This window comes from Gossypium hirsutum, chromosome D06 (assembly GCF_007990345.1).
Source record: "Gossypium hirsutum isolate 1008001.06 chromosome D06, Gossypium_hirsutum_v2.1, whole genome shotgun sequence".
Lineage (NCBI taxonomy): Eukaryota > Viridiplantae > Streptophyta > Magnoliopsida > Malvales > Malvaceae > Gossypium > Gossypium hirsutum.
The window spans coordinates 62,930,078-62,957,753 of record NC_053442.1 but is presented as its reverse complement, the minus strand read 5'-3'; the positions used below and the strand labels follow the sequence as shown (position 1 = coordinate 62,957,753).

At 31.3% G+C, this 27,676-nt stretch overlaps 2 protein-coding genes across 12 annotated transcripts; one reads left to right on the top strand and one right to left on the bottom strand.

Moving 5' to 3' along the window:
- Nucleotides 1-621: 621 nt before the first annotated feature.
- On the top strand, nt 622-9,797 carry LOC107962358 (uncharacterized). 11 transcript variants are annotated; one of them, XR_005915113.1, is made up of 8 exons: nt 623-830; nt 1,392-3,613; nt 4,269-4,329; nt 4,433-4,548; nt 5,228-5,318; nt 6,012-6,059; nt 7,927-8,133; nt 8,903-9,797. XR_005915113.1 is itself a non-coding variant. In XM_016898707.2 (8 exons), the coding sequence occupies exons 3-8, from the start codon at nt 1,419-1,421 to the stop codon at nt 8,023-8,025; spliced, it is 2,610 nt and encodes an 869-aa protein (XP_016754196.1). In that variant the 5' UTR covers nt 623-777; nt 1,267-1,322; nt 1,392-1,418; the 3' UTR covers nt 8,026-8,210. The 11 variants fall into 11 exon arrangements, 9 of the variants coding, with proteins under 9 accessions (XP_016754199.1, XP_040952063.1, XP_016754196.1 ...); XM_016898707.2 differs by lacking the exon at nt 8,903-9,797 and adding an exon at nt 1,267-1,322 and having other exon boundaries at nt 623-777; nt 7,927-8,210; XM_016898704.2 differs by lacking the exon at nt 8,903-9,797 and adding an exon at nt 1,267-1,322 and having other exon boundaries at nt 7,927-8,210.
- LOC107962359 (protein NRT1/ PTR FAMILY 5.1) lies at nt 8,741-12,726 on the bottom strand. The gene is made up of 4 exons (XM_016898711.1): nt 12,509-12,726; nt 12,034-12,251; nt 10,471-11,027; nt 8,741-9,758 (listed from the first exon to the last, which is right to left on the bottom strand). The coding sequence occupies exons 1-4, from the start codon at nt 12,609-12,611 to the stop codon at nt 8,885-8,887; spliced, it is 1,752 nt and encodes a 583-aa protein (XP_016754200.1). The 5' UTR covers nt 12,612-12,726; the 3' UTR covers nt 8,741-8,884.
- Nucleotides 12,727-27,676: the final 14,950 nt, after the last annotated feature.

Sequence of the window (27,676 nt, the reverse complement as noted above, 5' to 3'; positions counted from 1 at the left end):
CCCCTTTTAATCAAATTTTACACATTTGTATTCAACGCTTCTCTTGTACAATTCCATCTTACCTCAAACCTTAATTGCTTAATTTCCTTGAATTAATTACCAGCTAACCAAATCTATACAGTCCCTTAATCATCGAAAATTCAATTTTATCCCTATTATTTTAATTTTGTAACATTTAACTCCTTAAAGATAAGTTCTAGCAAAAATCATTACACAAAAATTAGTTCAATCACACCACAAAACTCATTAATACATTCAATCCCTAAACATGTCACCATTTTTCAATTTGACCCCTAATTTAGCTTGGTCTAGCTTCAAGGGTCCTAAAACTACAAAAAAAAAATAACAAAGACAAGAGCTAAAACACTTACATGCAAGGAGCCCACTGTACCGAACCTTGCTCTCCTCTCTAATGGTGTTATTTATTTTTACACTTGAAGAAGATGACTAAATTTTCTATATTTTAGTCAAAGTTTACTTAAACTCTTAAATACAAAATTACCCTTGTAAAATAAAATAAAAATATTAAATTTTAATTTAAACTGACCGAGTTAAATTTTATCCAAACTCAAACCGGTCGACCATACAAAGCGTAAACATAAGTGCATAAATTCATAATTAGAAGGCTGAAAATACTTGTTGGACATGGTACAAAAAAGCCACCCTTAAGCCCACTAGACGCTTGTCCCACCGGTTGAGCCAGCGAGGCAGGCACCGGGCACTAAAGAACACCAAAATCCCTTGCCCTCTGCCTCAACGCTTCGATTGCAATTCCAGGTTTAAGCCCTTGAATTCTCCAACTGCTCTGATTTATTGTTTCTTGCAAAAGGGTATGTATGCCAAATTCTCATGAAATATTTATTTTTCTGCAAATTGGGTATATTTTGTTTATATCGTTTGTTTAAGTAGCTTCTTAAATAATCTTGTTGGAATAGAACAAATATTTGATAACCACTAGGTTGATGCACTGAAACCCAAGTTTGTAATTGCAAGAAAAAGAGAGTTTTTCCTTTTCATTGGTGGAAGTTAGAGAGAAACCCTGATTTTGTGTTTGTTGAATTATATTAGGTGAGATTTAGATTGGGACTTCAAATTTCTAGTTCAATTGAAACAGTCCTATTTTATGTGTTTGACCGCAGGAAACAAAGATTTTTAAGAGAGAAACCCTGATTTTGTGTTTGTTGAATTATATTTGGTGAGATTTAGATTGGGACGTCAAATTTCTAGTTCAATTGAAACAGTCTTATTTTATGTGTTTGAATGCAGGAAACAAAGATTTCTAAGAGAGAAACCCTGATTTTGTGTTTGTTGAATTATATTAGGTGAGATTTAGATTGGGACTTCAAATTTCTAGTTCAATTGAAACAGTCCTATTATGTGTTTGAATGCAGGAAGCAAAGATTTCTTTACTTGATTGGATGTCTGGTAATGAAACTTGGTTGATGACTCCTAAATGCGATGGTACTTCACGAAGTGGTTGTAAAGAGGCTGAGGATTCATGCCTTCCCTTTCCCAAAACTGGTTCTCAACAGTCATCTGTGAGTATGATGTTTGAAAGTCCTATGCCGATTTTAGTTTACAGGAGGAAGAAACGGTGGGGCTGCAGCAGCAGTGCTAGTGCTGTTGTTGCCAACTTTTGTCCACAGGAGCTGGTTAATTCAAAGAGAAGTGTGGATTGTTTTTCTGTTGTTAGTTCTAATGCACTTTCAGAGGCAGTTATGGAGCAAAAGGGAGTTTCTCGAGTTGAACATGAAACTGCAACAAAGACTTCTTTATGTGATTGGATGTCTGGTAATGAAACTTGGCAGATGACTCCTAAATGTGATGGTACTTCACAAGCTGGATGTAAAGAGGCTGAGGATTCATGCCTTCCCTTACCCAGAACTGGTTCTCAGCAGCCATCTGTGAATGTAATGTTTGAAAGTCCTATGCCGATTTCAGTTTACAGTAGGGGGAAGAAACGGTGGGGCAGCAGCAGCAGCGCTAGCTCTATTGTTGCCAACTTTTGTGCACAGGAGCATGTTAATTCAAAGAGAAGTGCGGATTGTCTTTCTGTTGTTAGTTCTGATGCACTTTCAGAGGCAGTTAAGCGAAAGGGAGTTTCTCGAGTTGAACATCAAACTGCAACAAAGATTTCTTTATGTGATTGGATGTCTGGTAATGGAACTTGCAAGATGACTCCTAAATGTGATGGTACTTCACAAAGTGGATGTAAAGAGGCTGAGGATTCATGCCTTCCCTTACCCAAAATTGGTTCTCAGCAGTCATCTGTAAGTATGAGGTTTGAAAGTCCTATTCCGAATTTAATTTACAGGAGGAAGAAACGGTGGGGCAGAAGCAGCAGTGCTAAAGCTGTTGTTGCCAACTTTTGTGCACAGGAGCTGGTTAATTCAAAGAGAAGTGTGGATTGTCTTTCTGTTGTTAGTTCTGATGCGCTTTCAGAGGCAGTTATGGAGCGAAAGGGAGTTTCTCAAGTTGAACATGAAACTGCAATAAAGATTTCTTTATGTGATTGGATGTCTGATAATGAAACTTTCCGGATGACTCCTAAATGTGATGGTACTTCACAACCTGGATGTAAAGAGGCTGAGGATTCATGCCTTCCCTTACCCGAAACTGGTTCTCAGCGGTTATCTGCGAGTGTGATGTTTGAAAGTCCTATGCCGATTTTAGTTTACAGTAGGAGGAAAAAACGGTGGGGCAGCAGCAGCATTGCTAGCGCTGTTGTTGCCAACTTTTGTGCACAGGAGCCGGTTAATTCAAAGAGAAGCACAGATTGTCTTTCTGTTGTTAGTTCTGATGTGCTTTCAGAGGCAGTTATGGGACAAAAGGGAGTTCCTCGAGTTGAACATGAAATTGCAACTGTTAGAGCTCCTGTGATGCCTCTCGCTCGCAGTAGAGGGCCTCACATTTCGAAGTACGAAATTGCTAATGGATGTTCTGGTGTGTATGACCACATTTCTGATGATGTACATAAAACTGTTGTGCAGAAAACAATAGATGTTGACAGTATAAATGATAGTTGCTCATCATCAAAGTCAAATATGGAACTTGCATTAGCTTCTACAAAAGATGAGATGGATGAAAACGGTGAGTGCTCCTCCTCTAGTGTAATAGCTGCTGAAGTTGCGATGGAAGATCTATCTGAAAAAGATGCGTGCCACCATATACTTCAGAACCAGGGGAATGTTGATGAAGTTGGGCCTTCTAGCAATTTTGTTAATGAGGAAACTGGGACTACCAGTGGTGGTAGTTGTTCTAGGTTTTGCAAATCTTGTAGTCGTTCAGGAACTGTTCAAAAGATGCTAATTTGTGATAGTTGTGAAGAAGCATTTCATGTACGTTGCTGCACTCCCAGGATAAAGAAACTACCGGTTGATGAATGGTACTGTATTATGTGTATGAAACAGAAGCGAATAATGCTCAAAGAGACAACTGCAAGCAAGGCTTCAAGTATCACTGGTGTAATGGGCAGATCCAGAGACAAATCACCTAAAGGGGAATTCAGTCCAATAGAATTAATGTTGAGAGATACTGAACCTTATAGAACTAGCGTTCGAATTGGAAAGGGCTTTCAAGCAGAAATTCCTGACTGGTCTGGTCCAATTGATAAGTATGTTCCATAAATTATTATATATAAGTTTATTCTCTGTGGAATGCTTAAGTTTAGGCTCTCTATACCATGTCAAAGGCACTTCTGATTTCGCACCAGAATTGATTTCTCAGACAAAATCTTGGGTGAAACATCAATAATTATTGCTGGGTTTTTTCATGTTCCTAGTATTGTTTATGATCAGTATTTATACCATGGTCTTGCATATTGCCCCAAAACTAGTTTCTCTGATTCATTGCAAGGAACTTCCAGGTTGGATAACTTGGAAGTACTGAATCTAGGTTTCAGTGTGTGGGTTTTTATTTTTTATTTTTGGGGGGGGAGGGGTTGGATTAAATAATACATTCAACTATCTGTTTTGTATGATGCATGTTTTGATTCATCATTGGTTGGTTTTACAAAGTAAAATGTAGTTACAGGTTCCTCAAGTGATTGACTTGGTTAGTGACAAAACAATGTTTGGTTTATTGAATTTTGATTTTCTACGCTGTAAGCTATCTTTCTTATTTGTTTTCAAGTTTCTTTTTCCTCAAATATAAATTTCATTGAATTTACTTTGTTTGACATTAGAAATGGTAAAAGAAGGTTACATGCTATCATTGGCTTCTTGATTCAAATGTGTTGTTCATAAACAGTATATTGTTATATGATGCAGTGATGTTGATAATATTGGTGAACCACTAGAATTGGATCCTTCAGAATTTACTGATTTCCATGTAAGACCTCAGTTTTTTTTTTTTTTTTTTGTTGGTTTGCATTTATATTTTGCAGACATGTGACCTTTTGGTTTGGGGAGAATTGACACATTTTTCTAAATAGGGATCAAATTGCAATAAGTCATCTAAATTAAGCTTAATAGGGAACTGGCTTCAATGTAGAGAGTTTATAGAAGGTGTAGGAGGCACTAAAGGAACCATCTGTGGAAAGTGGCGCAGGTATATAGCTTGCTTGTGTTGATACTTTACTTTCTTTCTTGCTATTTCTGTTTGCAGAAGTTGGTATTTGCTAAAATTCTTTGCATTTTTTGTCTAGGGAATAGTAATCAATTTACTCCGGTTGACTTGTAGATGAATTATTGTTGAAACTTGAAGTGATATCAACTCAGTGTCTAAAATCTCAAATGCTGACCTTTGGTAATCATATCCTCAAGTAAATCTACACTATAATAAATATTGGTATAGGAGATCCTCTAGTAGTGGTTACTTAACCCAAATAGAATTCAAGCCCGGGTACATGTAAGATAGCACCCTCTTTATTGTTATCCTATGCTTAACAGTTAGTAGATAACGCTGTTTCTCATATTAAAAAATTGAAAATTGATGAGATGTAAGTACATTATACATACCACTTTTCTTATCTGTGAATTGGTCAATGGAAGTACTGCTAAGATAGTGTAGATAATTATAGAGGATAAAGATGTTTAAATTGTTCTGAAGAGCTTGAGGAATTCAGTTCAGAGTATGTACCAGGTATAGCTTAGATGAGTTGTGGAACTTTATTACCTGGTTGCTATAACTTAATATGCACATATGTTTAACTCACTTTCTCATTGTTGTTTTGGTTTTTGTGTTTCTCATGCAAGATGCTTAGTTCTTAAAGTTCTTGCTTTTGTAGGGCTCCTCTTTTTGAAGTCCAAACTGATAACTGGGAGTGCTTCTGCTGTGTCCAATGGGATCCATCACTTGCTGATTGTTCCGTACCTCAGGTGGTAACCCTTTTAACAACTTCATTCTATTTGATGTTATTGTTTTCGGATTTCAACCTTCAGGTTATGGTGCTTGATTTGGGCTTTTTAATTAACTAACTTGGATTTTGGAATTTTGTATTACTAGGGAATCTCTTCATGGATCAGTAATTATTTTAAAATTTTTAATTTTGTTCTTTCCAAACTGAATAACTATTCCAGGTCTCATGTAAATATGTTTCATTTGGAAGCTCAATATTAGAGGTGGATCATATTTAATGTGTCATCAAGTTGTGGTTAGTTAATGCAAGTCTGTGTTTCTTATAGATGTCAAGTGGAGATCCAAACTGAAGCCATGCTGTCCCAAGAAGTAGAAAGAATCTTGGTTGTAGTCCATTAATGTGTCCAAAACAGAATTGTGTCTTATAGTCTGTTAATCCTGGTCAAGGAATTTCAACTACAGGATGTACTATGTATTGTCTTTGCTGTTGTATGAAACAAATACCAGTTTTGTTTAATTTTGATTTTTTATTTCAAGTCATTATATAATATATCTGCAGTTTTAGTCTTGTAATAAAAAGGTTACAAATCCAAGAGAAAAGGAAGAAGTAATTTCTTTTGATATAATAAGTTCAAATTTAGTTGTTGTAATTGTTAATAGTATTGATCATATTTGTCCTCTAATTGAACTTGTTGATGTATTTATTCCATCAGGAGCTGGAAACAGAAGAAGTTTTGAAGCAACTGAAGTATCTAGAGATGGTATGTAACGACACACGCATTTAGTTATCTTCGCTGATTACTGGTTTCAATTTATTGCGTTTTATCTTTCTGTATCAAATAATGCATGGAGGGTGTGTTAAACAAGCCTTCAGCCATGTTTGCAACTTGGGCTTGGCTCTAGTGTTAAGAGTGGAGTCAGGTTGTGGTAGAGCCATAAAGATCCTCGGTTTGAGATGTAGTGTGCATAAAAATTTCTACATTTAACATTATATGTTTCTCAGAGAAGCGAACTTGTAACCAAGAGGAGTTATTTAATATAACACACAGCATTCATACATAAACTATTAGGTGCTTGAAATTGAGTTATTGGGTTCTCTTAGGGGGATATAGGACCTACTGTTTCAAAGGGGCAAAATATATTCAATTTTGACCTTTCCATTTATTACTAATTGGTTGTAGGTTGGATTCTTACAATGTTATTAGAGCTGAGGTTGTTTGTTGCTTAGTTTGTTATGCTTGTGCTTTTGTTTTTTTGTTACCGTGTTCTTGCTATCTATGTGGAAGGCTCATCTAGTTGAGTTTGTTATAGTTGGGCTTTTGACTTTGGCGCTTCTAGAGAAACTAGGCTTCTAATTATTGGATGGATGAAACAGAAAATCTATGTTACTCGGACTCAAGTTTGAGTATCAGTCACGGATTAGTGCTTGTTACGGGCATGTTCAATTATTCCCAACATTTCCATGTTTTTAGTCTTTAGAGGATAATATCCTCATTCTCATGTCTGATTATGCGTTGGACCTGGGTACTTAACATAATGAATAGTTGTATAAACATAAATAGGAATTTAGGGTCCAATATGAAGTAATTTCATTATACCAAAATTTCTTTGACATGTTAAAATAAATTTGGTTGTTAATTCACTTAACCTTGCAATTTGGACTTTGGAGTAGCCTTTGGCCATGAAGCAAAGCCCTCATATTCTTACATATAGGGGTGTAAATAAGATACTTGTGCTCGCAATTACTTGAGTTCGACTTGAAAAAATTTTGAAATTCAATATTGAGCCAAGCTCGATCTCAAGCAGCTCGAGCTATCAATCAAGTCAAACTCGAGCATCTTAGTATCCATTTGAACAGCTTGTGAGCTTAATTGAGCTTTTCATTTTAAAAATTTTAAAATATTTTATATTATTAAAAACTAACACAAGGTCTTAATTTTTCCCCCCCCCAGAAACCGTTTTGTTTTTCTCTCCCTTTCTTCCAATTTCCTGGTTTTCTGGCCTTTTCTCTTCATTCTTCCTTTCTCCTTCGCCTATTCTTGTTTGTCGTCCTTCAGTCACACATCTCTCTCAATTAAAACAGCAGAAAATCAAGTGAATCGAAGAACCAAGAACAACTCAATCTCTTTTATGTGTTTTTTTGTTGGTGGAAGCTTCCTAGACTGTGAGATGCTCTTCTTTGTTGTCTCTTGAGGCCTTTACTCAGGGTTTAAGACCCCTAATTTTGGGAAACAGAGATGTATGATCTGATATACTATATTAGTATATTTATGAATTGAGATTAGTCTCTCAGATTCAAATACCTGGTGTAGGGTTTTTGGTTCTTCTCTTGGCCTTAATGAAGCTTAGGGAATCCATAAATGAGCTTAATCAAACTTGACCTCGAATAAGTATTTATATCTTGAGCCGAGCTCGAACTTAAAAAAATTATGCTAGACTGAGCTCAAGCTGAGTATTGCTTTGAATTTAGAATCAAGATCAAGCTTGTTATTATTCGTGATCGGTTTGGCTCGATTACTCTCCTACTTGCATAGAACGTACTATGGATCTCATATTAGTTCTCCAAATCCTCTCTGGCATTTGTTTTAGTTTCTTTAGGGTGTTGTTAATATTTCACATTCTTTGCAGTTAAGACCACGACTATCAGCTGATCGGCGAAAATCAGATCGGACCAACAACTGCACTTCGCAAGACCGTAAATGTGATACGAGAAATGCAAAGAGCTAGGTCACGTGGCAGTGATAATTTTTCCGGAGCATCTGTACAGCTTACCTTGAAAAGATCTTGTATATCCGAAATTCCTGACAGTTCCAAAGATCTCAATTTTGCAACTAGGTATTTTCCTTAACGGTTAACTTGCATTCCATCGTATTATAATGGAGAAAAATGAAGTATGAAAGAGTATTTAGGCATTGGCTTTCATGTTCTCTCTTTTGGTGTTTTGCTTTGGCTTGCCTGCAAATTCCTGCGTTTGGTTTCCTAAATTTCTATCGTATGTCCATGGTTGTAAAAGTCAGACCAGACTGACCGGTTCAATAGGTTGAATTAGGAATCAGGAGGTCCAACTGTTTAATCGTATATGTTGAACTGGAAAATTATAGAACCGCCCAAAACTAGGAAGAAACCGGTTAAAAACTGGCCAAAGCTACTAGTTTACTTTTCTTTTTATAGGAAGAGGGGTTACAAATTATGGGATTCGGATTCTAAATTTGTTAGTGTCATTTGAAGAACCATAAGAAAAATCATGGGTGTAATTTTGCATGTAAATTGGGTTGGATTTTATAGTTTATTGCCATATAATGTACACATTTTACATATAGTTGAGAGGTTTTTTTCTGCTGAAAAATTGCATTGTTAGAGTTAGGTATAAACATGTATATGAATGATAATCTACCACTGAAATTATGGGTTGTATATTTTTGTTTAAGTCCTGGGTGCTAACTAGTGGAAATTACACTATTGTCATTAAAATAGAAATTAAAACATTAATTGCTACACATATCCAAGGGGGGTTACACCAACATCATAATTTTTTTTCTACCACTCACCTTTTTATTATCAGTACTAATTTCTTTTTTCTTGTTTTTCATACTTGTAATCCTAGTGGAGATATCTCCAAGGCTTTGCTCTCCATTTCAATACAACCCTCATTCACTTCTTTGGTTTCCCTTTTATACACATATTTACTTGATGCCCAAATAAATGCCCCTAAATTAAGGGTTGATATGACCAAAAGGAAACCATAATAATAATCCAAATGAGAGTCATTCAAGTTGTCTCCAATCCAGCTCTTATGCTCACCTCTATCTGTAAGTTTATCCACCATTGTTACCAAAAAGCTATTCAAGAAGTTCCCAATTCCAATCCCACTGGTGAAAAATGTTGTCCCTAGGCTTTGCATGTCTTCCGGTGACTGATCATAGAAGAATTCCAGCAAACCAATAGCGTTGAACACATCGGCTATTCCAAGTAGAACATACTGTGGCAGCAACCAGAATATGTTCATTGGAACAATTTGTTTGGGTCCAGTGATTTGATGCACTCTTATGACATGCATTCTTCGGACTTCTACGGCATATGCGATGGCGATCGCAATGACTTGGATGACGAAACCAATGCCAAGCCTTTGGAGGAGTGTGATTCCTCTAGGATTCCCTGTTTTACTGCGCATGAATGGCACGAAATAGCGATCGTACATGGGTACTGAGATCAGCATGGAGAGTGTCACGAAGCTACCTAATGAAGCTGCTGGGATTTGAAAGCTTGAACCTAAGCTTCTATCCATGGTGGTTCCTTGTTTAACAAACAATGTGTTTATTTGAGCCCAGATGGTGCTTGGAACTAAGGTGACTAGCCATATTAACATCATCCCAAGGACAAGCTTTGTTCCTTCCACTTGAGTTACAGTGCAGGGTGGTCTACCTGAGTTGCCATCTTTCACTGCAGCTTTGTCTAAGAATCTGTGAACACACGAATATGAATGACAGACCATTAAGTCATGATGAATTTCGTAAGCACTTAATGCCAATAATTAGTACTAATTAATCAGAGCATTAGCTGATAAGATGGGATCCTAATCATGTTCAAGATTCGAATCTGATGTTGACCTTCATATTTCAACTTATTGCAATGCAGTTTCATTGTTCCACCAAACATTTTTCACAAATCATTTGTCTTCATTTGTTGATTGACTCCATAGAGTGGGGGTCACCATTTCACTGTCACAGAAACCAACTTGGTCCCAACAATTATGACCAATATTTATCATTAAAGGTTGTCTAAAAGGAAGTACTCAAATTAAGCCTGCAAGGTGTCCCTAGGGTCGCTATTTTTATGATAGCATGCATTACGTTTGTAACTGTGTTAAACTCGGTGTAATTGGAAACACATCCGGGACCTCAATTTAAATTCCTGACCCCACCATTGCCTTAGGCACAGGAGATTTCCTAGTTATGCACATGCATTTGGAGGTCCCCTATTGCACCTGTTTCTAGCACAAAAAAGATTTAAAGCACTTTGCTGCATTGTACGATCTCAAATTGACTAAAACCCTTACTAAATTCAATGCCACAATGATTGCAAGAAATGGGACAGTACTATTATTCCCTTTTTTTTTTCAAACCTTTGTTTATATTATCTTAAAACAGTGGGGAAATTAGTGGGAAAAATCACCTGAAAATTGGAGTGTAATGGACCTGCCGTTTCCCACTGTTGATGTAATATTGTGGCTCATGTTCATGAAGCTGACAGGGGTTTTGAGGGAGCTGAAGTTTCCTGTTTTTGAATGCTGTAACGGGGACTTGAATCAGGTCCCTGGCAGGGCTCTTGGTCTTCCTTACTTTGTGTCTGTAAATTGGGGTTCCAAGATAAAACACAACGAGGGAGACCAAAAGACCAACTGTTGGAACCCCATAGCCAAGCCCCCAACCCAAGTTTTCTTGAATGTAGACTAGGCCAAGGGTAGCAAACAAGGCACCCAAGAAAGAGCTGAACATCCACCAGTTGAAGAATGAGACTTTGAGCTCCTTTTCATGGGGATTAAAATCATCAAACTGGTCAGCCCCAAAGGTTGATATGTTGGGCTTTGTTCCCCCTGCTCCTAGTGCTATGGTGTAGAGAGAGATATAGAAGAAAGCTACTTGTGATGTAGAGGCTTTGTTGCAGATTCCATTGGTGCAAGTTGGCTTCAATGATTTCAATGAAACTGCTGTTGTGAGCATTATCATTCCCTGTTCACATTAAACCATGGTATATTAGACATGCAAATTTTTACTCTCTATTTTCTTGAAATATTCATGTTCGATAAATATTTCGATATGAGAATGTCTAAATAAAAAATTTAGAAAGAATGAACATACTCTTGTCGACGCATACCTATATCCAACATTAAGACTCAGATCTGAATAACATTACATACATAAAAATTAAAGAAAGAAAAAGAATGAAAAGGATTCATTGTTTTGTGAGCATGTGCAAACCATATTAAGCAATTACAAAAAGTTTCCTCTTCTTATCATCAAAGACAAAACATTTTTTTGTCGCCAAGTAATATTTTAGTTCAAAAGAGGTTGCTGTATGAAAATAAAAAATAAATAAAGAAATTTGGATACCAAAAAAGTAGATTTAAAAATCAACTAAGACAATTGGATATTGTCGAATAAAATGTTTTTATCAATGAAAACAAATTAGTCAAGTCTTTGTCATTTGGTTGAAACTCATTTTCCATAAATTTAAACACTATAACAAAACAGTTCCCCAATTATAAGTGCAAAAACAAGACATGATGGCAACTTTTTTTTAGTGGGGTGTATAATGAAAATCAGATATGCTTTGTGGGGGAGAAGAAAGTACCGTCTTAATATCTCCATTCTGATTAGGCCAAATGACTTGCTATTATTCATTGAATCCACTAGAAGAAGAACCAACCAAAATTAATAAATCTAATTGGCTTTCTCCTAGTAGGTATCTAGAAATATGGTCCATCCAAAAGATATGGCCTCCTTTTATAGAATAGTGAATATAACCCCTCACCATATTCACAGTTCTTTGGTAGAAAATAGGTTTTAATTTGATATGAAAGATAAAAATGTTACTCAAACATGAATATATGTATTCAATATAGAAATATCTAATTTTTTTGAAGTTTTTTCATGTTTTTAGAGAGAGTCAATCAATATGTCTAACGAAAAGAAAAGCTTAAAGTTGGAGTTTGGGAGAAGTAATTGGTGAGTTTACCATGACATAGATAAGAGATGAAACAGTGAAAGTCCAGAATCGACCCAAGTAAGTATCAGCAATGTAAGCTCCAAGAATTGGTGTGATCCATACCGATCCTGACCAGCTATTCACATTTCTTACAGATGAAACTGTATCTTCATGGAGTTGGGTCGTCAAGTAATTCACTAAGTTGGAAGCTATTCCATAAAAGGCCATCCTTTCAAATGCTTCATACCCTGTTTAAGATTATAAACACACTAGAAATCAATTCAAAGCAATCAACTGAATGAAGCAAACACTCAAACATGTAGTCTTCATTATAGTGCAAAAGAATAACTCATGGAGCTGCAATTAAAACCCTTGCTTTGATGAAAGTTTTTAGACTCTAAATGGAAAACTAATCAAACCCAAAGGCCAAAAACAAACGAGTTTTGCAAGAAGTGAAAAAGCTGAGAGTTACATATATATTTATATATATGTATAAGTATCTTACCAACAAGGAAAGCACAAGCATTCCATTTCCCAGTTCTGGAAGCAAGAACGGGACGACCACGAAGATCGACAGTACCATCTTGAGTGAAACCTTTGGTTTCCATTTTTATGAGAGTTATGTTTTTATGGAAGAATCGATGAAAGGATTTATAGAAAGAATCACTTTTTTTTTAATATATATATTATTGATGATATGTATGCATGTGGCTCACTATTCTTATTTCTTGCTTCACCAAAGCCTCCGCCTTTATATAGCCGCATTAATGTGGATTTAATGTTATATAAATATATATATTATATATTATATATTATTTTTATTTCAGCAATGGTTAAGATACATTACACTTTAACAAGAAAATTCAGAATCGAACCTTGGAGACGAGGACAAGCCACAAATTCTAAATATGATTTGTAAAACGGATATGAAGAATATCAAAAATTAATATTTAAATACAAATACAATAATTTTATTAAACACAAAAATAGTGTAATAATATATTATTAATACGATTTATTTAAAGTAAATATTTCATATTTAATTTTTTTAAATGCTCATATTTAAAATTTTTCATACATATATTTTTTTGTCCTATTTATTTTTACACAATTTTATAAATAAATAAATAAATAAAACATGATGTGTATATGTCATGGACTTAGAGTTTTCCCACGTGATCCGTGCGGCCTTTTTGGGTCTCTTCCCTTATTTATCAGGCCCTTGGGATGGGCTTTTAATCTCTTCAGGCAACGGGCCAGTTTGGTTGGGCCAAATGACCTCCTTCAAATACGATGGATCGCACAAGTTCGTCATGGTTGCGTGTTCCCATGCGCAACCCATGACATATACACATTAGAATTGCTTTGTTTTTTTTTTCTAAGGAATTGCATGTTTATATATATATATATAAAAGTTATAAATACAATTACAAATATTTATAATTAAAATAAATCATTAACCGGTAGTTAAGGGTTTGATTTTTGCTTTGGTTATAGAGTAGCTTTAAAATTTGTGACCAGCATCTACTCCTTAATAAATTTATAAAATCCGAAAGATTAATTACTGAATTCGTTCCAATAAATATCTTAAGAAATAAAAAAATCATTAAAAATACAATGAAGCTTATAATTAAAATATATTAAAATCTATATTAAAATAAATTAAAATAATATCTATAAATAATAGTACTTAAATTAGAATACAATCTTAAAGGAAAATTTCATATGGTATATCATTATAAGACTATTTTTTTACTACTAATATCCTTATTTTGTGGGTAAAAATGTTTAAAAGAAAATATTTAATATATATATGAATTAAAGGTAGTGATAATGTTGAAGTTTTAAAAATTTTGAGATTTTGAGATTTTGAGTTTCAAAGTTTCATTCCGTTTATTTTCAAATTTATTTTAATTAATTTATTAGTATTAATTAGTTATTTATAATAATTGATTTATTAAAATTAATGTAACTTTAAATTATTTTATAGTGTAATTATAATATACATTTATAGATATAATTATTTAGTATATATATATATTTAATTAATGTATAAAAATAAATATAATATTTAAGAGTAAAATCATAATTTTAGAAATCAATGAAAGGAGTCAGTTTTTCCCATTACTATCAATCAATCAATCAGCTTTCTCATTACTATCAATATTTTGTCTTCATTATATCAAATAAATAAGGGTTAACAGTAGTATATAATTTTATATAAAGTAATAAAAGTTATTTGGCCCTTAATTTTAATAGTAAATTGTTAAAATTAATTATCATTAACTTTTTTTCAGTTAAATCCATCTCGTGTCACAATCACGACGTGACATGTAGTAAAAAAATTATAAAATAAAAGTTATAAAAATTATTAAATTTTAATAAAAATATTATAAAATGCATCAAAAAGACGCTTTAGTCATTAACTTTAACCGTTGACCATTAAAGTTAATGACCTCATTTTTTTTCAGTTAAAGTCATCACATGTCACAATAAAGCGTGACATATGACGAAAAATTATAAAAATTAAAAATCAATAAAAGTTATAAAAAATTATAAAATGCTTCTTTTGTCACAATAATTTTTATACTTTTTTTACAAATTTTATATTTCTTTACATTTTTTTATAATTTTCTTACTACTTTATAAAATTTTATAATTTTTAATATATTTTTAATATTTTTATAATTTTTATTAAGTGCATAAAAAGCGCAGAGCTTAATTGCTTTTTTTGAAAAAAATTTAAGGGCCTTTTTGATGTATTTTGAAAATTGAAATACCCAATTAAATGCCAAAAAAAATAGAGACTTAATTACTATTTTTAAAAAAATTTATAGCTTTTTACATCCTTAAACCTTTCATATATTATTAATGAATTAAATCACATCATTAAAAATGAAGTTAATTTTAAATTTTTTGATAAATATGTTATTATTTGAATTTCAGATAATGTATAGAATAATATGTTAGGAAAGGAATTAAAAAATATTCCACAATACCTTTGGCTTATGTTTACACCCCTTTTTATATATATATATATATATATATACTTACAACTTCTATTTCTTACATAGAGAAAGCTATACAAACCCTTCCTCTAATATTATTACTATAATACCCTTAACCTGTATCCGTTGCCAAACCAAGGTTACGGAGTATTACCAGAGTTTACAGATCAAATAAACAGGCATATGATTCAATTAAAACATATAAATACTCAATTTAATTACATGAACTTACCTCGACAAGTGTACGTAAACACTTAGGTGACTAATCCAATATTTTCTCTTTACCTCGATCTAACTCTGTACGAGGTCTGACAGGATCTATACGAATAAATTTAACTCATTTCAATATATTTCTCATTCAATTTAAAACCAACATGGAATTTTGGCAAAATTACTATTTTCTCCTACACTTTTAATTCCTTTGTAATTTAGTCCCTAGGCTCGAAAAATGAAATTCATACAATTTAATCCTTACTCAAGCCTAGCCAATTTTATACATATTAATAGCAGCCCATATATTTCACAAAATTTATAAATTTTACCATAAATTTATCATCTTTTTCAATGTAATCCCTAATTGATAATTCCATCAAAATTCTCTTCACAAAACTTGTTTATCTAACAACAATCATTCATTTTCTATTTTCAAAATTCAAAATTCAAGCATATTCATCAATGGAAAAACCCTAATACTTTAACAGTTTTGCAAATTAATCCCCAAACTAGCTAGATTGAGCTACTACGATCTCAGAAACATAGAAATCATCAAAAACGGGAAAAAAAATACATACCTAATTAAGCAAAATAAGCTTGTCCAAATTCAAGCTTCCATGGCTAGGTTTCTTTTCTTTTTCTTTTTCTGGTAGACGATGATGAGAATAGATTATTTTATTTTATTTTATTTATTATAACTTTAATCATTAATTTCCAAAATTACCCTTAATAATTTATTCAATTTCCAGTGATGACTACTCATGCTTAACCACTAAGCACGTTAATGGCCTATTTAATATATAAGGACCTCCAATTTAAAATTCTATAGCTATGTAATACCTTTAGCTATTAGAACACAACCTTTACACTTTATGCAATTTAGTCCTTTTTATCAAATTAGGCATGTAAACGGTAAAATTTCTTAACAAATTTTTATACAATATTTCCATCATACTGTAGACCATAAAATAATATTAAAATAAATTTTTTGACTTCAAATTTGTGGTCCCGAAATCACTGTTTCAATTTCACTGAAAATGGCTTTTACAATTACTCATTAATATGATCATGTAAATTACGTTTCTTCTAATATTAATGTATATAAGTTTAATATTAAACACAAAATGTGATAGAAATACTTATAATTTTAATGATTGGATTGTGATTTTTAAATAAAAAAAAACTTTTAAGTATAGGGTCTTAATCTCAAATTTTGTAAAAGTATAGGGACTAATAGCATATTTTAACCATAAAAATACATTCCAACGAACTAAATCAAATGAGAAATACTAAAAAATTCTTGACCAAATAGCCATCGAATGTAATTAAAAGTTTGTGTTCAAGAAGTTATCTAATAATTGAATTTTGGTGTAATTATTTGTAATTATACATATGTGACATGTTCGGCTAACTATTGTAATAAGTGGGTTTCACTGAATCAAGTGAAGTTGGAGTATCTCAAATACACTATCCAATTTTAGGGAGAGAGAATTAGAAGAATTGTATGGGGTAATTAGTCGTGATAATTATTTGTTATACCCTCACATCGACAATGAAATGTGGCAAGACATGAAGCCGCTTACAAACGACCCTCCATTGGAATAGTCCGCATACAACCCTTTGTGTAGGACAATCTGCAAATGACCTCTCGTGCATCTTGTCTGAGCTAGTTTGGAGATGGCCCACTATGCACCCTATGCGGAGACTACAAAGGCATAACAACCTCGTACAACCTCAAGGATGAGAATGTTGAAGTAGGACCACACATATAAGCTATATGGTGACAACTAACCTGTAACGGGCTTACCATCTGGCCGACACATATAAACTTACAGGACACTGCATTGTCGGCTATGTGGCACTACAAGACCCCATATAAGCCCCAATGCACAAGGGACTTAGGATCGACCCTTTCTCCCTGAAAATCATAAACAACAACCCCAACTCTCTCCTTTCTTTAGCTCTTTAGCACGAGTTCTCTACTTGTCGCAGGTGAACCGACACTCCCCTCCACCACCTTCTCCTCCTTGTTGATTACTTGTATCAACATTTTCAATCCACTAACCAAATGCATTTATTTTATTTTTTTGGTGATGTAATTACTTTAAAATTCTATTATTTTATGGGAAAAGAAAGAATAATGGTGACTGACTTCGATGGGTCACAATTATGAAATGAACACTTTCCACGTCGGAAGGAACAACTGGTCCATAATTCTCCACCCCACCTATCCATATCCAACCCAACACATATAAAGTACCACCAACAATATTTATATATACACACGTCATCAAAAGAATTATTATTTCTCTAAATTTATTTAAATTAAATTTCATGTAAGTATAATAATTTAAATACAAATTCAATAAATATAACCAAAGAGATCAGAGGTCGCACAGTGAAATTAACTGTTTTTGCTCAACCGTCTCTATCGCTCAAAGGTTAAAGCTTGGCGCCACGTCACACCAATAATGGTTTCCCCCTATCATAAAAAAAACATAATTAAATAATTTTATAAATATGTAATTCTAAAAACTTATAATATAAAATTATATAAAGATAATAGAATGTTTGGTAAAAAGAGTTTTAGGTTTTCTTTTTAAACTGATTTGGGTGTAAGTGGATGATTGAGTAATCAAGCTCTTTAATTATAATGTTTGATGAAAAGAGGTTTGCAAGAACTTGTTGAGCTAAAATCTCCACAACAGAAGATACATGGATGGGCAACATTTTTCGCAGCTAATTGGGGATGAGATATGTGGAGTGACATATCTGACCATACTTACTTAAAAATGTTTCATGTTTTTTCTCTGTCATTTTACACATTAACTTTCAGTTAAATTTTACCAAATACTTTTAAATAAACAATTAATAAACCAATCAATTATGAGGTTATTTAAGAGCCTCACAAATCAAGCTGTGATAAGAATCCATTCAAAACCAAAGTGGTTAATTAAAGAAATTGAGTTGACCAGAAAAAGTAAAAAAATATTTTTTTATATAAATAATCATTAGTTGAGAATATTAAAATAATTTATAAAATATAGAATTTATTGCCGACAAATAATTTCAGCCACGAAATACATGGGTTATTTTTTTTCAATTTAGTTCAGACTGTCGGATCAGGACAAAGATTTTGCACCTACTTAGGATTGGACTATGAAATTAATATTTTAATATATCATTAAAATAAAAAAAATAATTCCAAGAAAAGAATGTTGCAATGACTCAATTTTAATATCGTCAACTATGAAACGTGAAATTTTAGCCTTAAAATTATTATTTATAAGGGTAATAGGTTAAATATATATATTTAAAATAATTTCTCGGAGATTTATGAATAGTAAAATAATTTTATTAAAAAATTATCATTTTAATTTTAGATGTTGATCAGTTGAGTTAGACCGCGTTAAGTTCATATATAAATTTCAAATTTTATTTAAATCTGACCGTATTTAAAAATGGTTAATTCAATCCCGTATATGTTGACTAATACTTTCCTCTCTTTCTTTTTAAAATTTTTAATAAGCATATGTTAATTTTTATTTAATATTTAGTATTTTTATATAATTTTCATTTTTATAAATAAAAAAATTACATGAAATTCAAAAATAAATTAAAAATAGCTCAAGCATTGAATATAAAATTTTAAACTCAACCCATATTTAAAGGAATCTAATATTTTTATTAAATATTATTCAACTATAACCTTTCAATATTTGAAAGGTAAATATTATATTTATATATATAAGCATTATTTCATGTTTTTTTTTCACTCCATTCCATTAATTAGTGATTTTTATATTGGAAATGAAAGCCACTCAAAATGATTAAATAAGGAATTAGATGAATCTCAAAACATGTTTACAACTTTTTTGAAAAAGAAGAAAAAAGTATTTTAGATATTTCAACTTGCTTTAAACTCAATTGATGCATGTATTCAAGTACAACTTAATCATGAGAAAATTTTAAAACAAACAAAAAGTCCATTGATTCTTAATTCGATTGGCATGTGTATTGTTGTCGATGTAGGAAGATATGAGTTCGAGTGCACTAAAGTGCATTATCTTCCTATTTATGAGTTTCGGAATGGCTATGAGTAGTTCTAAATATTATGTTAAAAAGAACAAATATGATCAGAATTTATAATAATACTAATAATCATAATAACAATGATTAAGTTGAGTTACAAGAAAAACATGATGTAGTACTTCAAGTCATCTCCACTAAGTTTATATATTGTAACTTAGATTTTTCTTTAGACAATATTTTGCATGATAATTTGTTCTAAATTGGGTTTTTATTATTATTTTGAAATTTATACTTATTAGAAAATAGTAAGTGCTACATTGAATGATGAATGTTGAATCCATGCAACGCAAGAAGTGGTAAAATCATCAAAAACAAAGGTAGATTAGCGGTGGGTTTGGATGGGCGTGTGGTGCAGTATATTTAGTTTACTGTTTGTCTCACGCTATAATATCTAATCTCATCATCACTGCTGTTTTTACACTAAATGCAGATGAACACACACGAGTTGAAGTGGTTAATTTTGATGGAACTTTTACTCATGTTGCTCAATTTAGTATCCGTAAGATTGATGTTAAGAGAACTTTCCTCAATGATTTCTTGAACGAGGAAATTTATGTAAAACAATCCAAAGGGTTCATATACCCTTGTCATCCAAAATATGTCTAGAAATGAACAAAAGTTCTACTTGGTTTGAAATATGAAAGGTTATTTGAGTTCCTCTACAAGAAAGGCTATTCAAAGAGGAGTATAGACGAAACTCTCTTTATTAAAAAAATCAAAGAAGGTATTACAATAGCAAAAACTTATGTTGATGACATAACCTACTGCTAAGGATGAGTTTGCACAAGTCATGAAATTAGAATTCGAAAAAAACAAGTTAAAGTTAAGATATTCATTTCACTTGAATGAGAACTCCTGTGAGCATGAATGACAAGCTACCCAAAGATAATCAATGTGTTGCAATGGACCCAAAGACATATCAATGTATCGTAGGGAGTCTATTGTATCTCACTATAGGCAGGCTAGGCTAACTTATGTTATAGTGTAAGGGTATGTGTTAGGTACCAAGATAGCACTATGGAGTCTCACTTACATGTTGCCCAATGTATCATCAAATATATGAGTTGAATAATCGATCTTTGCAATCTAGTTTTTGAAAGTATCTAATCTAAACCTAACAAGATAAAACGATGTTGTCTGGCCAATGACATTGATGATTATTGAAGGAGTACATATTATGCTTTTCTAGTATAGTAAGAAAGTATTGATGCTATGTAATGCCTACTTGTTTGATGAATATAACAAGCACAAATAATAAATGAAATAGTGTAGTTTCTTTTATTATGCCATATTTATTTAACAATAAATATATTTTATATACAATTTAATTATAGAAAAATATTAATATTGTTGGGAATTAATCCGTGTATGCAACGAATAAGTAAATAAAGTAGAAAATCGAAAAGATCAAACACACAAATTTTACGTGGAAAAACTCCTCAAATGAGAATAAAAAGTCATAGGCAAAAGGAGATTTCACTAAGTAGAAAAAAGAGTATAAAAGATGGAGAGAATCAAAATAAAAAAACCCAAAACCTCGAAAGAAAAACCCTTCAAACTCAAAGAATATAAATCTCTCAATCTTAATATTTTCTATTCTTGTGTAACTTAGGGTAGCTGAGGCCTATTTATAAGCTGAAATTCATAGCATTTATGACGAGAATATCCCTAAATCAATCAGAGTTTACGTAGAAAACTAAAACAGAGTTTAACTTAGAGAAAAAATCGAAAAACTTGAGGAACACATTATCTCATCGTGATGTTGAGTTTTGTTCCCACAACAGGTTGCGGGACAGGGATGATAATTGTTGACAGGGATATCCCCACATCCGCCCGCCCAATGACATTCCTACCTAAATTCACTCAGACAAATAAATAAGTCCACCACCAGAAGAAAAAGGGGTGAATTCAGCCAAGTTGGTGCTTTTTTAATGATGATTAGCTAGCTTGCTTTTTCGGCACCTCTTTTTCTACCTATGCAGATAGATTTGCCCTATGTACCAAAATCAAAAAACAAAATGGCCCTAACATAAGGAATAGACTTTTGATTGAAAACCATTTTGAAAAAAAGCAAAATAAGATAAGACAATAATAGTTAAAATATCATATATATTGATATTTTCGGATTTAATTGGTGCTTAAATTCCCTTCAAGCACTTCGATACTTTTTTGCAGCTTTGTTAAAATGTAATGATGACATAATATTAACTAAAAATAATATGATGACATGTGGCAAATATTAATAAAAAATTATAAAATTTTTAAAAATATATAAATTTATAAAAAAATTGTAAAAAATATTCCATGTCCAAAATGAATCTGGACAAATGGATGTCCTGATTCAAATAAACTTGGATGACTATTTGTCTAAATTCATTTTAGATGCGTTTTTTTATTATTTTAATTTTTTTTATAAATATCAATTTTATATTATTATTTAAGATTTTTTTTTATTTTTAAAATTATTTTAGAACCTTTTAGAAAAATTCAGATATTTTTAGAAAACTTTTTAGACTTTTTTTTTGCACATTTCGAAATGATTTTCATCTTAGAAAAAGCTTTTTTCATTTTCAATAAAACCATCAACTTTGCTTCATTTTTGTTCGGATCTCTTTCTATACACTATATAGATCATTCATTTGTAATTTAATTCTATTCATTTTTTTGGGTTTTAAATTTGCTTAATTTTTAATAAATATTTATATTTTTTAATAAATTTATATATTTAAAGATTTTATATATTTCATAATTTCAAAATATTAATAATATAAAAATCCTGATATTTTATAAAAAATATATAAAAACTAAAGAAAGCATGTTTGGAATGAATTTAGACACAATGACATTTAGGTTCATTTGTATCTAAATATCTATTTATCTAAATCTATTTTCAACGTGAAATAATATTTATAATTTTGATATAATTTTATTTTTATTAAAATTTATCATGTGTCATAATATAAGGTTGTCACATGTCATCATATTATTAACTATTAGTATTACGTCATCACATTTTAAAAGTGTTACAAAAAAAAAGTATCAAAATGTGTAACATAACCTAATTTTATTACCAATTGAGTTCAAACAATTTAAATACCAGCAAAGTATATGTGACCAAGTTTACGGGATAAAGTATACATCGGTCGGTCCAATAAAAATAATAAAAGTATATAAATTTATGTAATACAAGTTAAAAATATTATGGAATAAAAGTGTGAAACAAAATTACATCAAATACCCAAAGTATCTTCTTTCCTTTTCTTTAAAAAGCCTATTGAAATTATTCCAAATATTTTCTTTTTGATATTAATTAAAACTTATACTAATGCAATAAAATATTATTATATGAGAATTTATTAGACCACATGAGGTTTCTAGCTTTCATAAATGAATTATATTAAAAGAATTAAAAAAACGTGACAGATTTTTTTTATATCAATATATTTGCAAAACTCGTGTTTTTTTTAACAATTTTGTTAAAGATTCTGATCCTATCTGTTTTTTTTACACAATGCTTAGAATTATCCATAGCCCCTTCCTAACCCATCAATAGGAGGATAATGTGCTTCAACACACTGAAACTCATGTCCTCCTGCATTGGTAACAATGTCCATGCCAATAGAGTTAAGACTCAATCAACATTTGCAAAACTCGTGTTTGTTACTAAAATAATACCCAAAAATTTTAATAATTGATAACAATTTCAAATTTTAATTTATTAAAAAAAATCAAAGAGATTTTTAAAAAAAATACATAAAAGTAATTTATTCATTCAACAATTTGGTCATTATAAAGTTGCATTGAAGTAGACAAATCATTAAGATTAAAACTGTTTAGAAAACCTCCCTCTGGGACCAAACCATTAATATAGACTTTGGATTAGTGGGAAAATTGACCCTATGCCATCAAAACAAAAAGTAACTATTACATTAATTTATAAAAGTGATAACCATTTATTAAAGAAAAATCATTTTCGCCAATTGAGTCTTAGTTTGATTGGTATGAACATCGTTGTCAATACAGTAGGGTGTGGGTTCGAATGCGTTGAAGAGCATTATCCTCTTATTTATGGGTTGGGTAGGGACTATAGATAGTTTTAGACATTGTGTTAAAAAAGTATATATATTCAATACTTTAAAAAAGAGATAAATATCAAAATTAAGTTTATGTATAGATTCGATATTTACCCCCATTAAAAAGACCTTCAAGAATAAGGTTATTCACTCAAACTCGTTACCATAGGCAAAGTTAGGAGTTTTATGTTAAAAGGATTGAAATAAAATTTTAAAACTTTGAAAGGCCAAAATTTGAAAAAAAATGTGTTTGATGGAGTTAAATTAAATTATTAACTTTTGGAATGGGCCAAAAATGAAATTTTTTATTGAATTAAGAGCTATAAAATTTTAATTTGAATTATTAATCCCTAACATCACTTGGATCAAGTTTAGGGTTAATTAATTTTTATTGATTTGAGTTTGATTAATCTTTTTTCTTAATAAATATTATGTTTTTATCTGATTTATTTTATAATTAAGATTGAACTTTGCTTTAAAAAAATCAAACATGGTATCCAAAGGTCGCAGACCAACCATAGAACCCTGTTCAATAAGTGGAATGCATTAGTTGTCTGCTCTCAGGTTGGGTAGTAAGGGTCGGAGAACGACAATCACTCATTCTTAAAATCAACATTCTTAAGACCATAGAATCGAAAAGGGGAAAGCTCTCCGTCGTTCCTGGTTCTTCTATAGCAGGATCCTCCAGAACCACAAGAATCCTTAGTTAGAATGGGATTCCAACTCAACACCTTTAGAGAGCACACAACAATGAAAATTATAATTTGCGTTTGGGGGGAGTTATTGTCTATCGTGGGCCTCTATGGTAGAATCAATCGGGGGCTTGAGTGGTGATGGTTTACCTTGTGGCGGATGTCAACAATTCGAGTCCATTTATCTCCTACTCCTAAACTTAGTCGAAACAAAGCTATATGAATTTCTATTCTATTCCAAATTGGTAATTGAATGTAAATAGCAATCACAATACGATTTTGCCATCTATGTATCCAACAATTTCATTTTTTTTTTCATTTTCAATATCAACATTACTATTTACTCTAATTAATAAACTCAATATATATGGTTAAATTATGCTATTAGTCAATGTATGGCAAAACTTGCTGATTCAGTCGTACTTTAATTTGATCAATTTTAGTCCATGTATTATTTGAATTGGTCAATACTTTTCAATATTTGAAATTTTAGTCCTGATCCAAAGAGCAGTATGTAAATCCATTCGATTAAATTGAATTACTAGTCATGTGCTATGTATACAGTTGTAGATTTAATCTATTTTCTTTAATTGGATCCTTCCAAGTCTCTATACTTTTTGAATTTTAAAATTTAAGTCTTGATGCAAATGAAAGTCGTTAATCTATTACTGAATTTTTACTAGTAATATATGAAAATAACAAGCTGACATGACATTGCACATATAATAATAGGGTAAACTACCAAAATAGTCACTTTTGTTTCCCCCAGGTTACATTTTAGTCACTTATGTTTGAAATGTTACGTTTTAGTCACTTACGTTAACGTGCTGTAATATTTTAGTCGTTAAATCATCATTTCAAACAAAAAATTTAGGTTAAATTATACTATTGTTCCTCATATTTTTTTCGTTTTGAGCAATTTATTTTTCTTTTATGTTATTTTAACTTTCCCTTTTTTTCTTTTTTCTTTTTCATTCTCTTCTACTTCTCCCTCTATTTTCCTCTTTTCTCTATCTCTTTTAACGTAAATGTTACAAAACGATAACGTAAGTGACTAAAATGTAACCTGAGAGAAACAAAAGTGATTATTTTGATATTTTACCCATAATAATATGTTTGCAGCATCAGATTCTGTAAATAGCAAAACTTATCTAAACGAATTTAACAATTATCATTTGGTGAAGACTAAAATTTTAAAATTTAAAAAATACAAAGACTAAAAATAACAAAATTAAAATACAGAGACTAAATCCACAACTTTCACAAAATACATAAACTAATAGCAGAATTTAACTTATATATATAAAGCTAATAAACCTTAACTAATCAAAATCGAAACCTTAAATTCTTAAATAATGAATACCCAGATTCAAATCTCACTAAATATATATTCACAATTCGTAACTTCAGTCTGACTATGTGGGTATGTTATTGATTTAGTTTGTTCAATATACATATGATGGTAAAACTAAAAAAGGGTCAACAGCCATTAAATAAATCGGGGAGTAATATAAGTGAGTATGGCACCACCGACAATTTTTGGTTGGTAGGTTCGAGATAGATTGTCGACCACAACAATATGTGGTAGACTCAGAGTTGTTTGGTAGACTGTAAGTTCAATGCTAAAAGTTAATATTTATGGGCATCACAATTTTAGGACACTTCCCACACTAATGTTGGGGATTTGTCGGTTTTGGGGGTCAAAAAGTAACGGACCTACTTCATTCTTCATCATCTTGTTCCTAAGGGAGTTGACTACAATACAGTCAGTCATCCTTTATACCTACTAGTTTATATATATATATATGCCATATTTCATCATGGGTGCTTGTGATCTCATGGGTCAATGCTTTTAATTAAGAAAGATTACTTAGTGAGCCTAATCTATTTAGATTATACACTTGATATGGGCAAGATGTTTGTCATTTTCTCGACGTAATAGTCTAGATACTAAAACCTACCTAGGATAAATGACGACAAAACATTAATAGACTGGTTAACTTGCATAGGGAGTGTACAACCAATATGAGGACAAAACATGGAACATCGAAAATCATTAGAGAACACCCTTAAAGATTTTTGGGTTCCAGAAAAGAGATCAAGATACTCTTCCCTCTAGCGCTCTCAACTCTCGCTTCTCGTCTCCTCTCCAACCCTTTTCTGACATCCATATTCCGATCATTTCAACCCTTCTACAGATCTCCGCCCATTGGGTGAATCGTCACCAACCACCACAACCTTCTCCTTGTATCAACCATCCATATTCATACTTATATATATATATAGAATTATGCAAACTTTAAAAGTTGTCCTATAATATTTTTGGTGGGCAACATTGTTTTGTTCTGAACATGACGTTCTTAATTTTTAGTTTTTTTTTTCTCAAAACCCTATTCACATAAATTGGGTGCTATCATTGTTTGCTTGTAAGCAAAGAATAAATCTTAGGTTAAATAAATTTTAGTGTTATTTTTTTGAGATTTTGGACTTTATATTATTTATAGGCATACAAAAATTAAAATATAACATAAAAATAATACAAATACGATATGAATATATTAAAATTAAAAAATTAATATAACATGAATTATTAAATGTATCAATTTATAGTTAGGTTAATACTTAAAATGATACGTGCTAGCCTCTTAAGCTTCCGGTGGTCATGCCACTTGCACATCGAAGATCATGTGCCACCTATGACCATTGACTTACAATATGGCAACAAATAGCTATGGTGATGGCAAATTTTGAATCATATTATGGATTTCAAATCTATTTGTTTTTTTTTTTTGAAAAGTGGATGTGGGGCGGGTTAGGGTGAATTTTTTTTTAATAGTGGGTATGAAACGGTTATGTAATTGCTTATCATATTCCGTCTCACCCCACTTTATAAAATTATCATTTTAGCCCTACATATGTATAACTATTATAAAGATAAAATTGTAATAAATGTATCAATATATAGTTAACTTAGTACTTAAAATGATATGTGCTAGTCTCTTAAGCTTCCGGTGGTCATGCCACTTGCACATCGAAGATCATGTGCCACCTATGACCATTGACTTACAGCAAATTCTCCAACACTACCCTGTCATCTTTCTCAAACTTAGGGCTTGTTCTGCAGTGTTTAAAAAAAGCACTTATGGCTCCAAAAATACTTTTGAAAGAAAAGTTTTGCTAAATAAGTTGCTTTTGGCTAAAATTTTTAGCTTTTTAGAAGTGCTTTTCAAAAGTACTACTGAAAAGTAAAAGCTAAAAATTTTAGCTTTTCCTCTCTCAAAAGCACTTTTAGTGCTTAATTACTTTTTCACCCCTCCAATAACATAATATTTTCCCTTTTTCCTTTTTGGTGCTTAATTACAAATGTGTTAAAATCATTAATTAAAAATAAAAAATATTTTTTAAAATATTAATTACAAATATTTAATGGTTATATTTAAATATTTAAAATATAGTTTATATATTCTAATTAAATTTTATAAATAATTAATATTTATTGCTTAAAAATATTTAAAATTTATATTTCATATATTAAAATATTAACAAGTTATAATAATTTTTTTTATATTCTTACTAAAATATAATAATATTAACT